The sequence below is a fragment of the Acomys minous genome, assembly GCF_964271855.1.
Source record: "Acomys minous genome assembly, chromosome: 17".
Lineage (NCBI taxonomy): Eukaryota > Metazoa > Chordata > Mammalia > Rodentia > Muridae > Acomys > Acomys minous.
Genome location: NC_140500.1, coordinates 7,171,973 through 7,189,396, shown reverse-complemented (window position 1 = coordinate 7,189,396; position 17,424 = coordinate 7,171,973). Strand labels below are relative to the sequence as shown.

At 41.8% G+C, this 17,424-nt stretch overlaps 1 protein-coding gene across 1 annotated transcript in view; it reads right to left on the bottom strand.

Moving 5' to 3' along the window:
• The window catches only part of LOC311588188 (sulfotransferase 6B1-like), a 32,305-nt gene extending 15,164 nt beyond the window's left edge, over positions 1–17,141 (bottom strand). Inside the window, exons 1-3 of the mRNA XM_084765674.1 lie at positions 16,881–17,141; positions 4,338–4,493; positions 2,075–2,259 (exon numbers count right to left, since the gene is read on the bottom strand). Coding sequence (XP_084621800.1) covers positions 2,075–2,259; positions 4,338–4,482 — 330 coding nt within the window. The 5' untranslated portion in view covers positions 4,483–4,493; positions 16,881–17,141. The remainder of the gene's footprint in view (positions 1–2,074; positions 2,260–4,337; positions 4,494–16,880) is intronic.
• Between the last annotated feature and the right edge of the window lie 283 nt (positions 17,142–17,424).

Genomic DNA, 17,424 nt, shown 5'->3' with positions numbered 1-17,424 from the left:
GACACCGGTTCAGTTCCCAGAACCAACATGGAGCAGCTCACAGCCGCCTGTCATTCCCGCTCCAGAGGAATTCAGTGCCCCAGGTGTCCATGGATACCTGCACTCACGTGCAGATACACACACACAGACACACACACACAGAGACACACACACACAGAGACACACACACAGGCACACACAGTCACACAGACACACACACAGAGATACACACATGCACACACACACATACACACACACACACAGACACATACACACACACAGACACATACACACACACAAGTAAAATCATTGTTAAGCCCCATAAAATGTATACAAAATATACATTTCATGCCATAGATTTTCCTAACAAATACAGAAGGAGAAAAAAACATCTTAAGAAGTAAATGCAATTGTCTGTAACACCCTGATGCCTTTTCTGCATTTCCACCACACAGACCAGGTACACATGTGGTGCAAAGACATGCATGCAAGCAATCACCCATACACATAAAATAAATTAATAAAAAAGAAAAGAAACGAGAGAAGGCTAACTGAGACTGGGAGGTTTTTGGGGACATTTGGAGGGATGAGCTTCTGGCCTGGTCAGCTTGCAGAGGCTAGGAAGCTCGACTGTCTCTCTCAGGCCCTCGAGGCTAACCACAAGCACGCCCATGGAGGGCTGGTGTCCTCAATTACATGCAGTATTGCATAATGAGCTGACGGAACAAGATGTTCAGCTTGCGTTCCCGAGGACAAGCAGGGCACCTGCAGTCGCCGTAGATATTGATGAGTCACTTACTATTATTCCTCTCTGGCGAAGAAAGGGCAGAAGCTTGCTTCCCATCAGGGCCGTCAGAAACGGCTGCGCCTGAGGCTGCATCCTCAGTGTGGAGGTTAGGAAGGACCTGTCTGAGTCTCAGGGGCTTTGCTTTTAAGTAGCCTGTGACTCAGATGTGCCATGTGTGTGGCACGAACAAAACCTCCTGGCCTCTCTGTGGGCCTCTGCCTCTGTCTCTGTCTCCTTCCCTCCCTCCCTCCCTCCCTCCCTCCCTCCCTTTTCTCTCTCTCCCTCCCCTCATCCTCCTCCTTCCTCTCTTCTGTCTCCAGGAGTTGCTTCCCTCTTCCCTTTTCTGTCTTGTATTTAATCCAGGAATCGAAGAGGGAGACTGTCTGACTACTTTTCTCTTTCTGGTTGCCTCTCTCCCTCCCTCTCTCTCGTTCTCAGAAACAGCCTGGTAGAAAGGAGAATGGAGTGTTGAGAATCTGAGTTCAGTTTTCCCTGCTCTGACAAAACAGAGCCCTGGTCCTGACCCTGCAGCCTGAATGACTCTTTTGACTTGTGTAGGCAGAGGATAGTGCCCACTGTGGTTGACAATGACAGTGGCAGCAGGGCCCTCTCTGTGTCTTTGTGTGCAGAGGTGCCTTGTTTTTGTTTGTGCACTTAGAAAATGGCTAACATGGTTGGAAGAAGCTTCCTTTCATTTTACTTACTGAGTTATTTGCTCTTAATGTTTTTCCTGTGTAGATACATTTCAATCAGATTGAGAGTATTTGTTATACCCAACTTGAAAACATGGTTTCTTTATTCTTTTATCATGTAAAAAGTCCCTCCATGAAAATATAAGTGAAAAAAGAAAGTTGTAAAAATGGAAAAGCTTCCTTTAAATTATAATTTGTTTTAAAAATTATAACCCATGAGTTACTAATGGCTCAAGGAAACTGTCCTTTAGAATTTCTTGTTATAATAACTTTTTCCTGGGGGAAAAAAACCCTAATTAAATATAAGCAGAACTTGCTTTGCTGCTATCAAGCACCATGGCAGGGCAAGAACTCAGGAACCCCAGGGCTGGAGAGCTGGCTCAGTGGTTTGGAGCACTGGCTGCTCTTGAAGAGGGCCCAGGTTCAGTTCCTAGCACCCACACGGTGGCTCACAACTGCCAGTGACTCCAGTTCTAAGAAAATTGATGCCTTCTTTGGGACTCCAAGCCAGTGCATGCACATGGTGCACACACACACACACACACACACACACACACACACACACACACACACACACACACATTCCCAAGGCTGCACCCTAAGCAGTAGCACCTACCTTGCATTGCTTTTGTTTAACAGTCACAGGAAGCATGCTATAGTTGAGATGCGTTGGGATGACTCTTCTCTTAGGAACCATTTTTAGCTCTTCAAATTTAGAAATGTTTCCCAGTTCAATAGGCGATGTGAGAGTAATGCCAGCATTGGGAATGTTCTCAATGATTTCTGCCACCCAGTGGGTGCCTTCACACAAACAGAAGACGGAATGCAGTTTTAATTAAATGCTGCAGTCGAGGGAACGAATGTAGAGCATGAGCACCCTATGAGCTCGGTGTGTGACTGTCACCAAATGAAAGCATGGTGAGTGTGACTGTCACTGAATGAAAGTGTGGTGAGTGTGACCGTCACTGAATGAAAGCACAGTGAGTGTGACCGTCACTGAATGAAAGCGCAGTGAGTGTGACCTTCACCAACGGTCCTGACTCTAACACCCCGGGAACCTGGCAGAACCTAGCTTGTTCTGTGGGGTAGAATCCTGTTACAAGCCCTGCTTTGCTTGGGCTTGTTACTGATTCCTTCCCTTCAGATGACCTGTTAACATTCATGTCTGGACCCTTCAAATCACCATCCCACACAGGTGTCCCCTAATGTGACCCTCACGGTCTCGGGAGCCCAGGAGCCTTCTTTCATAGGCTGTCTCCTACCCCTCACCTGCCCCCTTTTTTGTCTCTCCATGGTCCCCAAGCCCTTGCTCTGTTAGAATACAGAACACAGAACACACCAAACACAGTTGCCACAGCACATGTGTGTGTCTTCCCCTTTGAGGAGAGATGCAGATCTCTCTGTGAGATGCAGATCTCTCTGTGTGCACAGAGTAGTGTTTGTACAAACCAAGTATTTCAATCACATATGTTTGTGTAACCCGAGAGACAAAAGGCTGCTACCGAAGAATCTGGAAAGAGCACAGGCACTCTGTTTTGGTTTGGGTGGGTTTCTTGGGGGGGGCGACAGGGAGGTGATGCTATTGCTTTAAATTGTATTTGTTATTATGTATTTGTATTATGTATTATGTTATTATGTATTTGCAGATAATGTGGGGGAGTGAAAGTCACAGAGTGTATGTGAAAGCCATGCACTTGGTTCTGTCTTCCGCCCTCACCTGTGCTCCCTGGATCAAATTCAGGCTGCCAGGCTTACACAGCAAGGGTTTCATTCAAGGCACCATCCTGTTGGTTCAATGTTCATTTGTGCAACACAAGTGCCCTTCCACTGAGCTCCCTACACTCTCAACCCAGCCAAGAATACAGCTCTACTCTTTGGTGGTGCAAATGATGGCTCTATTCCATTTCTATAGCAGAGAAACCAAAGCTTGCAGGAGCGGGTGGGGACATTTTGTTAATTTGAAGACTACAACCCTCAAGAGATTAAATCAGGCAGGTGTCCATTATTTCATTGTGATTTCAGTGAGGTGTAATACATATGCATAATTGTATGGCTGAATAAATACTCAGCCTAAGTAGCTCTGGTGTGTTTTATAGGTTTTATTTAAGTGTACTTTAGAAAGGTTTTTAAAAACACTTATTTATTTTATGAGAGTGAGCGTTTTGCCTGCAGGTGTGCATATGTATCTTGTGAGTGCCTGGTGTCTGCAGAAGAGGGCACCAGATTCCCGGGCACTGACCCATGTGCCTCTCTGCACAGCAAAGACCTCCTGGTTTAAGTGGTGACACGGTACACAATTGACTCAAAGGCAGCTTTGCTGCTAGCTGCTGAACTCATTACCAGTAGCCACCCGTCTCTATGTGACCATTATTCTGGAAATAGTAGCAGACAACTGGACATTACATAACAAAACAAAATTAGCATAGAACCGGTTCCAATAAAGTACAGACCAGCGTTAATTAAAGTAGCTAACACCCATGTAGATATGACTATGTAGAAATCAATTTGAAGTAAAAAAAAAAACTTTAGCAAGGAAAGTACTTATTGTTCTTATTAGCACAGATGAAAAAAGTAATGAACTGAACAAAGGTTGCTTAGTTATCAGGATGACTGGTGCGAGATACAATGGGTATCTATCACATAGCTATTTTGCTTATTGTATATATCAACATTTATGTACCTTTCTAAGTGGAATGAAAAGGGAAGGTTCTAGCATATCTTTCTTTCACCCGAATCTTTCAAAAAGATTAAATCCTTAAAGGTCATCCCCTTCTTTGGAATAAAATTTCTGATAAATAAAGCTACTGTGGATCGATTGTTCTGTCTGTCCTTGTTGCATCTCTGCATCTTAAAGTGCACGTCAGAAAAAAAAAACTCACCAGATTTGGGGTAAGAAACCAGAAATATGTCATCTTCTCTCGCATCAAAAGAGTCCAAAGAGTCAAGGAGTTCTTCTGAGGACATGGTGGAGAACAGGACGCCCATGTGCTTGTGAAGGAGACGTGTCTGGCTCCGGGATGACATTGTCACTGAATCTATTAGAGCAGAGTCTTCTAGCAGAGTGGCCACACAAATCTGGCCCTCAGTCACAACCCCGGCAGAGCAGCAGCGTAACCGTGGTATCTCTAAGACGCATTCCGTGTGTCTATATATACCTTCTGCAATTCTCCACAAGAATAATTTTTAAACCATAACTGAGCCAATATCTATTATAAAAGTCATGTTATCTGAATTTTTCTGATAACACAGGTTACAAAATGTGTCCTTCCACCCAGTTCAGGATCATGGAACACTACCAGGCAACCCAGAGCAATCACTGTGTTAAGATAGTACACTAATCAAGTCCTTTATCCTAAATAGGTAAAGTCTTTTAGTCACCAGAGTAAATTATATCACTGAAAGTAATTGGGAAAATTAAGTTTCTACTTATTAACACAGTGTAGGAAATAGCCAGTATTTAAAGCTTGAGGGGAACGGAGACAGAGACAAGGAAATAAAAGCATTTCTAGGACTTGGCAGACACCCTTGCAACAGCCTTTATGAGCTATTGTCTAGAAAAAAATATAGTGAGAGGAGAGGACCACAATAGAAAGAGATCTCTTAAGAATGTAAGCAAACAGGAGGCTGCAGGGAAGGAAGCGAGTTCCTATCTCGGTCACTGGTCATCTTTGTTGGGATATTACAATATTCCAGGTTCTATTAGATATGGTAAAGAAATGGCTGATTGTTTCAGGGGAACTGAGTTGAAAATCTGGCTTGTCTAACAATTGGAGGAACTATGATACGCTAGTGAAGAAATGAAGAAAAGTTCCATTGGGCATCAAAAATAGAGGTACACTGTAAGGGAAATAGCTGAAGAAGAAAGATCCGTATGACGGGAACAGGAACAAGGGATGATATACACAGGAGATAGCGAGGAACAGAACACACGCGAGAACAGGAACAGCTGCCAGGTCGTGAGGTCAGCACACAGAGTGAGCTGGAATCCTGTGCTCTAAGGCAAGGCAACAGAGAGCAGAGCTTGAGGGTTGGTGTAGTTGCCTAGCACGTGTGAAACCCGGAATGGGTGCCCCGAAACACTCAGTGTGTGGGGGGGGGAGGCTGACGGATCAGAACTTCAGGGTCCTTTTCAAAAAATAAAACTATTGGTAGGACTAGGTTATATATATAATAGTTAAGTTCCCTCAGAGGTCCTCCCCTCCCAAATTCACATCCTCCTTTTCCTTTCCTGTTACATGCACATATAAATAAAGAGGCATATGCAAACAACCTGCGGAGTACCTTCAGTGTGGCCTGCATGTGGGTGTTCCTAGGGCTAATCTCTCGGGATATTAAACAACCGAACCACAGGGCCCATCCCTGGGAAAGACTAACCATCTGCACTGGGGTATCAAGTGATGTTGGAGTTGTTCAGGTCCAGTTAGGCAGCCACGTTGTTGAGATTTCATGGGGACAGTTTCCCAATCATGGCTAGAAAGTACAGTCTCGCATCAGACTTCCTGGCCCTCTGCCTCTCACAGTCTTCTGTCCTCTTTTTTTATTGACGGTCCCTGAGCCTTGGATACAGAAACCGCATTGTGCTCACGGGTGCTAAGCACCTTGGGCTCCGCTGTTCTCTGTATTTTGACAAACTCTGGTTTTCTGTGATGTTCTCCATCTGCTGCCAACAGAAGCTCCTTGACAAGGGATGAGGCTACACTGACATGTGGATGTGGAGACAAGGTTTAGAATGCAGTTAGGAATTATGCTGGTCTAATAAAGCAATAGGTGGAGCTTCTCCATTTAGAGCCATGACCTCACTAGCTCTGGGTAGTTGGCCACATCTCTGGTACCAGTACAAGGGCTTTAAGTCCAATTAGACAGTTGTTGGTTATCACCAGGAGATAAGTGTTGCCACTGCAGCTTCAGGGATATCGTGCCGTGCTGGTCACTATTGCAGTGCCTGCTCATTACAGCTAGGTAGGACTATTGATTATTTTCCTCCCTTGGAAGTTCGCATATCAAATTCCAGTAGTGTGAAAGCTAGTCCTCAGGGAGGAGGCTTTCCTGTCAGTTCCCACTAAAATCCCGAGTCCTATGTCCAAAGGGCATGGTGTCTTCAGCAATAGGGTCTTAGTTTCAACTTCTGGGAGACAACCGGCACAATAGCAATAGAGTTTGGGGGAGTCTCTTGGACTATCCTGGTCAGCAACTTGAAAGGACGTTTCTCATGTCTGGTGCTGGGGTTTTTGTTAGATAACCTATGGCTCTGGGGTGGGGGGGGGGACTATGTCACTCCAAATGATATAAGCTCATTTAAGATACATAATGTGCATACCTATAATTTGTGTTATATGTAATTTTAGGATTCCCTGTGTCTTTTTCAAGCACAATTAGGATGATTTGTCCCTGCTCCTTCTTCTGCACTGTCCTCCCTCCCACCGCCCCACCTGAAGGGCCCTCCTTGGTTTTCCCATCTCTCTCTTCATATCCCCTGTTTGCTGCTGTACCGCTCTCTAGAGCTGACTCGGCAGCCTCAATCCTGGTCTCTGTTTCCTGGCTACCACAGTTACTCCAGATGACTTACGTATGCATATAGATTTAGAGTTAGAAGCCACAGATGAGGGAGAAGATGCAGTGTTTGTCTTTCTGGGTCTGGGTTCCCTTACTCAGTATAGTGGCTTTCTAGTCATTCTTGGCTACTTAGCAAGTAGTCAGCCTGGCTTACACGAGATCTTGTCTCAAAGGAAGAAAAAAATACTTTGAGAAAGGATTTGGAAACAAATACTATCTATGGTGATGTAAAAAAAAAAATCAAGTGTTGGCAGGATGGGTTGATACCTCTTAGGGTACCTCCCTCCTCTGTGAAAAAAAAAGTAGAGGGGGGAAGAGCAGGAGAGGGACATGAGGGCAGGAGAGGGACATGAGGGCAGGAGGGGGACATGAGGGCAGGACTATATAGAGAGGGGGGAGGGGACTGGTATCAGGCTGTAAAGTGATGAAATAAAACAATTTTAATAAATAAGAAGGTTAAGAAACATTTTTTTAAAAAGCAAGTGTTAGTCTAACACTCTGTGTTCAAAGCAAGTACAAGGAAAACAGTCAAGCATTACATAGATCATCAGTGCATGCTTAGATAGAAATAATAGAAGCGAATTACATCACAGAGCAGATGACTCAGAGTTATTAGAATGTCTGAATTTGCCTTATGATTTATGAAGTCAATACAGTTGGATCAAAATCCAATTTGGCAATCACATTTGTCTAAATGCGCATGAGTGAGAACTGTTGGTTGGCGACATCTATGTAGACACAAAAAGATCTTTGACTAGCCTAAGAAGTCTTAAAGGTCTTATGAGACTTTAAGGGGTGCTACAGAGCAGTGGTAGTTAAGAATGAATTAGGCTGAACCCAAGGCTATACATATAGACCAATGGGATAGAAGGAAAAGTCCAGAAAATGACACACACATAAGAGGCCACTTGATTCACGACAAAGGTGAATTTGCATGAGTAGAGGGATTCTTGTTTCAATGAATGGGTACTCATTCTTGAGAGTGACATGAATCCCATCAAACTCTATACACAGATAGCTAGATTTTTGAAATAAAGGTCTTCTAGAAGAAAACTTACAAGGATATCTTCAGATTCTTAGGTAAGGCAAAGGTTTCTTCAAAACGATAGATTAAAAACACTAACTGATGAATCATTACAATCGGACTCTGTTTAGTTAGGAAGTACTGGTGGTTAAAAGTCACCATTGAAAGAATAAAAAGCAAGCCACAGACTGCCGGAACATATTGGAATTCACATATTAAATTCTGTATTCATTAGAAGACTCTTTAAAGAATTCCTATGAAGATCAATACTTAGAAGAAAATTAAACAAATCATCAACAAAAACGAACAGTGATCTGAATGTGTCTTTTATGTGTTCAGGGTTAAAACTCCTGAAGTAGTGGGAAATTTAAACTAACAGTATACATGAGATCTGTTTCCAGCCCCCCAGCACCAAAAGCCTGGTGGACATACTCACTGGGAAGTTGATAGTGGCCAGTCTTTTAAAAAATAAGGTGAAATTGTGCTGATGGTAGACAGCAGTCAAAAATGTTTATTCAAGAAAATCTATGAAGGGAAGAACAGTGAGGATGTTGATGGTCGGGGCACAGTCTGCTGCTTTCCTCAACAGGAAATACCTTTCCTGCCCACTCAACAAGGCACTCCATTACAGACAGAAAGACCAAGACGTGAGGATCTCTGGGAGGAGGGTCCTCTGGCGTTTCGCAGCTCCTCTGAGTCTTGAGATGCCCTCTTCCCTAGTATGTCAAGTGTGCAGATGAAACTGACTTTGGCAGGAACTGTGGAAACCCTAAGCCCAGCAGACAGTATGTGGACTCATCCACAATGCCGCCATTGAAGATAACACGGAACCCGGGGAACAAGAAGTTAAGTGATCAAACTGAGCCTGTGTTGTTAGCACTGGGTTCTCAGGGGAGGAATCCATCTTCCACCCAAGGTCTCCAGACTTGACACCCTCAGAGAATAGCTATGGATGCCATTAAGGGACAAACACCTGAGATACCAGATGATTTGACTCAGCGTTTCATAGGTTCCCAACCATGGCCACTGGGCCCTGTAGTTTTACCCTGTGGAGGTGTAAGAAGTCATGAGGAGTGTGCAGTGGGGACAGTCTCTTTACCTCACGGTGGTCAAGAAACAACAAGAAAGAGAAGACTGTCCCATTGTCACCTTCAGGGGCATGCCCCCAGTGGCCTACCTTCCTGTCACTGGGTCCCTGCTCTTAAGTGTCTGCCACTTCCCAACAACACACCAATAGCTAATGTGGACCCACCGGCTGTTTGCGGTGTCTCTCTTCCTCACTGTGACTATTTCCATAAGCAAAACTTTTGCCTTTCATTTATGAATTATTTGGCCTTTTCAAGCTTTATCTTCTCATGTTTCAAAAAGAGGGAGAGAGAGAGAGAGAGAGAGAGAGAGAGAGAGAGAGAGAGAGAGAGAGAGAGAGAGAGAGAGAGAGATCAAGGAGCCTAGAAAGATAATTCTGCAGTTAAGAGTCTTTGCTGCTCTTCCAAAGGACCAAAGGTTTAGTTCTCAGCACCCAGAGAGGTGGCTCCCAATCCCTGTAACTGACGCCCTCTTCTGGTTTACACACACACACACACACACACACACACACACACACACACACACACACGTATGTGTGTGGGCGCACACAAACAAGTTTAAAAAATCTTTATAAAACTAAATAAAAATTTTAAAGAATTCAGAATAAAAAATATTTTCCATGCTAATAGAAATAACATCTGCTGCCCACAGGAAGATCATAGGGAAGCTGAGCCTATGGGAAGCCGGAGGCTGTTTAGTTCATCTATGTGGAACAATTAATGCTCTGCAGTTTCTTTATTGCCTCATAGAAGGCTGGGCTTGGTATGAGAATGTTAGGAACAAACAAAAGAAACATATTCTAAGTACTACCATTTCATTGTGAGACTCCATTTAATCATACGGAGAAACTAAGTTCAAGACCCCAAGCCCTAGGGGAGCTGGGGACTTTCTAGTGGCAGACCGGCTTCTGTTGTAAGGAGACAGTTACCTGGAGTTCAGACATCTCTGGGACAACTTGTAAGGAGACAGTTGTCTGAGTCCAGACATCTCAAGGACAAGGAGACACCTGTCTGAGTCCAGACATCTCAAGGACAAGGAGACACCTGTCTGAGTCCAGACATCTCAAGGACAAGGAGACAGTTGTCTGAGTCCAGACATCTCAAGGACAGGGAGACACCTGTCTGAGTCCAGACATCTCAAGGACAGGGAGACACCTGTCTGAGTCCAGACATTTCAAGGACAGGGAGACAACTGTCTGAGTCCAGACATCTCAAGGACAGGGAGACAGCTGTCTGAGTCCAGACATCTCAAGGACAAGGAGACAACTGTCTGAGTCCAGACATCTCAGGGACAAGGAGACAACTGTCTGAGTCCAGACATCTCAAGGACAGGGAGACAGCTGTCTGAGTTCAGACATCTCAAGGACAAGGAGACAACTGTCTGAGTCCAGACATCTCAGGGACAAGGAGACACCTGTCTGAGTCCAGACATCTCAAGGACAGGGAGACACCTGTCTGAGCCCAGACATTTCAAGGACAGGGAGACAACTGTCTGAGTCCAGACATCTCAGGGACAAGGAGACAACTGTCTGAGTCCAGATATCTCAAGGACAGGGAGACAGTTGTCTGAGTCCAGACATCTCAAGGACAAGGAGACAACTGTCTGAGTCCAGACATCTCAAGGACAGGCAGACAGTTGTCTGAGTCCAGACATCTCAGGTGTTGGCTCTGATTCCTTAACAATTCTACTTAATTGTGAATTTATTAAAGGAATGTACCTCCTTTACAACCCAACTGCCCTAAATAGGAGGGAAAGGTCATTAAGGAAGAACAAGAATGAAACTTTCTGGGTATCAGTTCTGTGGGGCAAATCCTCTGAAGTAACTCTCAGGAGTCTAGCAGATCCTCTATCTGACAGAAGAAGCCGCACCATCTGTGGACCAAACCTGGAAGAATCCACCAAGCTTGCCACCCACCACCAAATCCTCCAACTCCATGCTCCATTGGGCAGGAACCTCTGATCTCTCTCTCTGATTTACCAACATCCTCCTCCTCTTAATCTATGGTCCTTTTTGTAACACAATACCCCAGGCGGAGTTGCCAGAGCCTGTCTTTTGTCTTGTGCTGAAACTTCCTCTCTCTGAGTTTATCTAAGATCTTTAATAAATAAATAGGCAAAAAATAAGAACTACATACATAAATATACATATATACAGACTCTTCAGGTACAAGTTACATGTACATAACCCAGTCCTTTTGTATTTGGCAGTCTTGAAGAAAGTATTCCACTATCCTCTCACAGTGAATCCTTTCCAAAGTTTTCTAAATTCTCCTTATTAGAAATTATATTGATCAACCTATAATAGTGTTTTAACTCTTAAACTGAAGTTTATAATATCACTGTGGCTGTCTACTCTTCAACCCCATGCAAGATCCAAGAAGGAAATATTATCTAATATGAAGGAAATACAAGCAAGCAGTTTCCAAAAGTATAGACAGGACAGAGAGAGTTGACCGCCTGGACAATCAAGGTTTTTCTCTGTCACTCAGGCATCCAGTTGTCAGCCTGCTGGCCCCAAATATCTAACAGATTGTTCTGTGAAGCAGGAATTTTGAAGGACTGGCCCACCTAGTCTCTGCAAAGCTGGCCAGCCAATTTCTCAGTATCATGTGTGATCATAGTGGACACTCAGTCTGTTATTAGCAGTAGAAATAAGAGCAGTTCCTCAGTCCAGTGGCTAGTCTGCCACACGTGTTTCTTGATGCCTATCATCTTCATTGAAGCCAACTAGGGGTGCTGCCAGGAGAGGATGGGTCTCTCTGTCAGAAAAGCCCTTTATTATTAAATGCCATATTCTGTGGATCTCTGAAGTGTTTGAAGACCATCTATTTATTGATTGATGGACTTTTCTATCTCAGTATATTAATTAGACAAGCATTGCTTGTTTCTGGCTATGCACTATCTGCTTAACTTTGAAAACATATACAAGAGACTAAATAAAGCTTATTCTGTAATTAAGTAATTTAGTATCAAGGAAGATTTATAGGTGACTAACTATCAGCTTTTGTCTCCGATCATCCTGAACAGGTCATAACAGTTAGCTTCCATAAGACCACAACCGTACATCACCTTTTCGAATGAGTTGCACATGTATAATACATTAAGTAAACATTGAACAAAATTATATTAAATTTCTACCAAAATACAATATAAGGTTTAAATTTTTATCAACAAATAATATACAAGACATAAAGCAAAAGTTGAATAAAATAATCTTAAATTTCCATCAATCTAAAATGCTGATGTAAATTTTTTGAGGCTAGTAGATTCAATAATCTACTTTTTATTCTATAAATCTATATCCTCCCCTTATATTCTTCTTCTCTTTTTCCCTGATTCTAGATAAGACAGAATGATAAGAGAGAAAGATGGATAGAAGAAAGAAATTCCTAAACGAAACTTTTATTAACTTATAACTAACCCCGCTAGGCAATAATGAACATGGGTAACCCACAAAAAATACCCACTCCACCTACTTGGAATGGAGTATCATGTTCTCAAAATTACTTTTTGCTGTCTAGGGGTAAAAACATCTTTTTAGTGCCCTTAAAAACAAACAAACAAACAACAGCAACAAACAAAAACAAAAACCCCCAAAATATTGGCCAAGAGCTGGAAAAGCTAGCTGTATCTGTTTCTGTCCAGTCTTTTTGGGATTGATCCTTTAGGCTAGCCCTTTTAATGCTGATATGCATGCAGTTTCTTGAGGAAACAGTATCTGTCTTCGAGGTTGAATCACCCAGGCTACCTGTTTTGTCTTCATTATTATCTGGATTTTTTTTTTTTTTGCTCTGAAAATAAACAAACTTTTGAAAGTATTAGTATAGGTACAAATATATATATATATATATATATATATATATATATATATATATATGAAAAATATACAAATTATCTAAAGATAAACATTTGCCCTATTTTTGAGCAGCTGTAAGTCATCAATTTTATACATCTGTTTGAGCTATAATATCCATACTGTATGAAAGACTGTCATGTCATAAGGATCAGGTGGCCCTTACATTTCCCTTGCTACATGAACACATTCATGTTTTCGGTACTAAGAGGTCTTCCTTGGTCAGATCTAATCTTTCTAAATTTTGTCAGTAACCATATTTTATCACTCCCTGTAGAAACTTAAATATAACCATGTCCCCATCTCAAAACTATTGCAGGTTTCCAGTCCATTATCAACAGATCTTTATAATATATTGGTTGTCCTAGTTCCTCAGTTTTTTCTATAACCCGATGTCTCTCAGCTGCTGTTGTCCCTTCATCACCATCATTAAGAAAATTTAAAGTTAACAAACCATTATTTAATCTATCCCTGGGAGTCTTTACCCTTCCCTTTTGTTTAAGAACCATCTCTTTTAAGGTATGATTAGATCTTTCTACAACTGCTTGTCCTGTAGGATTGTGTGGTATACCAGTAATGAGCTTTTATATTATAATATGTAAAGAATTTCTTCATCTTAAGGGACACATATGCAGGAGCATTGGCAATCTTAATTTGTGCAGGTATTCCCATAATTGCCATTATTTCCAATAAATGAGTAATTATACAATTGGCCTTTTCAGAACTTAAGGCAGTTGCCCATTGAAAACATGAATATGTATTGATGGTATGATGTACATACCTTAGTCTTCCAAATTCTACAAAATGAAACACATCCATTTGCCAAATTTCATTCCTTTTGTTATCCCTAGGATTAATTCCAGAAAGCAATGGAATTTGATAACACAAGAACACATAGGACACCTATTAATTACTTCTCTGGCTTGTTGCCAAGTGATATACAATCTTTTCTTCAAACCCTTACTGTTAACATAATGTTTTTCATGAAATTTGAGGCTTTGAACATGTTTTCTATTAATAATTGGTAAATTTCCTTGTGCCAATGGACCTGGTAAACCTGTATGGGGTCGAATATGAGTAATACAAGGGATAGTTTCTACTTCTGATGGCCTGTTGCAATTCCATAAATAATGTAGTTAATTCAGAGTTATCAGGAGTAAACTCAGCAGGTTCTATGTGCAAAACAACTCTTTCTGCATATTGAGAGTCAGTAATTATATTAAGAGATTCAGGAAAATCCGACAATACCATAAGGATTGCATATAATTCTATTTTTGAACTGTGGTAAATGGGCTTTTGATGACCTTAGTCAATTTATCAGACTTTTAACCAGCCATACCCAACTTATTTGCATCATTATAGAAGGTGGGTGCCCCTAGGATAGGTGTCCTCTTTACAATACTTGGAAGAATCCAATTAGTTCTTTTTATAAACTTTGCTTTTCGGGTATTTGTTATGAATTTCTTCCAAATAGTTACCACAAGCCCTTTGCCAATCTTCATTGATTACCCATAATGACATAATCTCAGAATTAATAAGAGGCACTACAATTTCTGACAGGTCTGTTCCTGACAGTTGAAGCAATCTTATTCTTCCCTTTGTAATCAATTCAGAAATTTTTTCTATGTATGTCTTCAATTTTTTACTTTGTTTATTTGCTAAGAAAATGCATTCCATGATTCTATCTTCCCTTTGCATAAGAAGCCCAGTAGGAGAATGTGTTGAAGGTAAAATAACCAGAATGCAAGCAAGTTTAGGATAAATTCTATCCACATATGCTCTTTGTAATTTTTGCTCTACAAGAATTAACACTTTTTCTACTTTAGCTGTTAGACACCTTGGACTGTTTACATCTGAATCCCCTTGTAACATTTGAAACAAGTTACTTAACTCATAGGCAGCTAGTCCAATTGTAGGCCTTAACCAGTTAATATCTCCCATTAATTTTTGAAAATCATTAAGAGTTTGCAAACTGATCTCTATAGATCTGTACCCTTTGTGGTCAAACTTTTTGTTCAGTTATTTTATAGCCTAAATAGGTAATTGAATCTCCTCTTTGTATTTTTTTCTACAGCAATCTATAATCTCCAGCATGGCAGAATTCTTTGTTTCCTTAAACTTTTTTTTCTAAAGTATCAACATCAGAATCAAACAACAACTATCCATGTAATGGTAAATGATAGATCGAGGAAATTGCCTATGAATGATTTCTAACTGTTGCTGCACAAAACATTGGTACAAAGTTGGACTATTCAACACTCCCCGTGAAAGTACCTTCCAATGGTATCTCTTTATTGGACCATTTTTGTTAAAATTAGGTATGGAGAAAGCAAACCTCTTCCTATCCTCATGCAAAGGTATTATGAAAAAAAAAAAAACAACAACAACAGTCTTTTAAGTCAATCCTATTATAGGTCATGACCTAGGTAACAAGGAAGGTAAAGGAATTCCAGGCTGTAAAGGATCCATTGGTTGAATTACTTTGTTCACTGCTCTCAAAACCGTTATCATCCTCCAGCTGCCTGACTTCTTTTTTACAACAAACACAGGGGAATTCCAAGGGCTGGTGGACTCTTCTATATGCGGAGCCTCCAACTGCTCTTGTACTAAACGGTGAAGTGCCTGCAATTTTTTCTTTTGTTATGGGCCACTGCTCTTGCCACATAGGTCTGTGTGAAATCCATTTTAGGAGAAAGGTTGTTGGGCCCTGAGATATGAGCAGTGGCCCCTCTTATAAGTTTGGAAACTCAATACCTGAGAAGCTCTGTGCTTGGACAATGGGCATAGCTTGCAGTTGCTCCTGATTACTCATATTAATATCTTCCCCCAGAATAATGTAGCATTTCACCCATATCTTCATCATTGTTTGTCTCTGTAATTTCAGGAATATTAATCTGAGTACCCTATTGTTGTAAGAGATCCCGCCCCCATAGATTTATGGGTATGTCAGCCACACAGGTCTCAGCTTCCCAGTCTGCCCTTCTGGTCCCACACACTTAATCCATCAACTGTTTTGTTTTATTTGATATAATTTACCAATTCCTATAATTTCTGTATAAACTGAAGTGGCCAATTTGGATTCCAATACTTTAGAGAAAGGATCGTGACATCTGTTCCTATGTCCACCAATCCTTCTATTTAAACACTATTCATTTGTATAATTAATTTAGGTCTCTGATGATTAGCCATTGTTTGTAGAACACATGTCTTCCAGTACTCCCAAAGGCACCTGTTCTTTCTGTTCTTTCTATTGGAGCAGCTTTGCCCTTAATGTAAGGAAACAGTAACAGCTGAGCAGTTCTATCCCCTGCATTAATTTGCAGATCCTGCCTTACACATGCCATGATTTTGCATTTCTCCTTACAATCCCCATCTATAATACTGGGATGCATAATAAGACCTTGAGAAGTCAATCCACTTCTTCCCAGACTCAGGGACAACTTGTAAGGAGACAGTTGTCTGAGTTACAGCTATTTCAAGGACAACTCCTCCATCTTCCTGGCAGGGTCAACTAAGTTCATGTCCCCAGGTCCAGGAACCTAGTGCTATCTTGATTGATGGAAAGTCCCTTTCTCAGCCCTTTATATAAAAATATGATTGGACAACGCTACAGCCCACCCCACTCCCCTCACATTTTGGTTCCATCCTTAAATACGCTGTACAATGTCCCTTCAGGGTGGTAGTTCAGCTCCCAAGTCTGCTCTGCAGTCCTGGTTACATTTTTGTCACCTGCACAGACCTGCTGTTTGAGTTATGTTGGATTTAAGTGAACCTCACAACAAGAATATTTTAGGATTACATAAGAAATGCAAAATTCTGATTTTTAAGCGAAGTCCTTAATTATTTCAACAGTGGAGGAAAAGTGTTAAAAACCGAAGCCAAACAGATCCCAAGTGGGCATCTTACCTCACAGTCAGTCTGCTGGTGATCCTTCCTAGAGAGTTATTAGAGTTTTCGGACAGAGGCGTGACTAGAGTGAGGGCCCGACTTCCGGAAGTCATCTGAGGAATCCGTGGCAGGATGTGGGGAGGAAAGAGGAAAGGAAACAAGAATAGCATGAAAAATGTGAAGCGTAGACTGCCCGCAGGAACAGTCAACTCCAGAAAGAGGTTCCTTTTCCTTCTCCTTTCAGCACCAGGGAAAGGTGTCGTGTTGACTTTGAACCCAGGAGAAAATGCCCCAACTCATAATGTTAGTAGAGTTCCGGAATCATAAGATGGTAGCGCTGAAGCTGATCCCGGAAGAGATTACGTCAGTGAACCGAAGTAGGAATCTTACGGCGGTAGCATGGATGGCGACAGGAACAGAGAGCCCAGGCACTGGCGACGTGGAAAGGGGAGCACAGATGAAAGTTTTTCTGAAGTTGTGATTCCACTTGGGATTCTTTCTATTGGGCCCACGAACGCTCAAAAAAAATACCCCCCCCCCAAAAAAATACCCTTCCACCTTG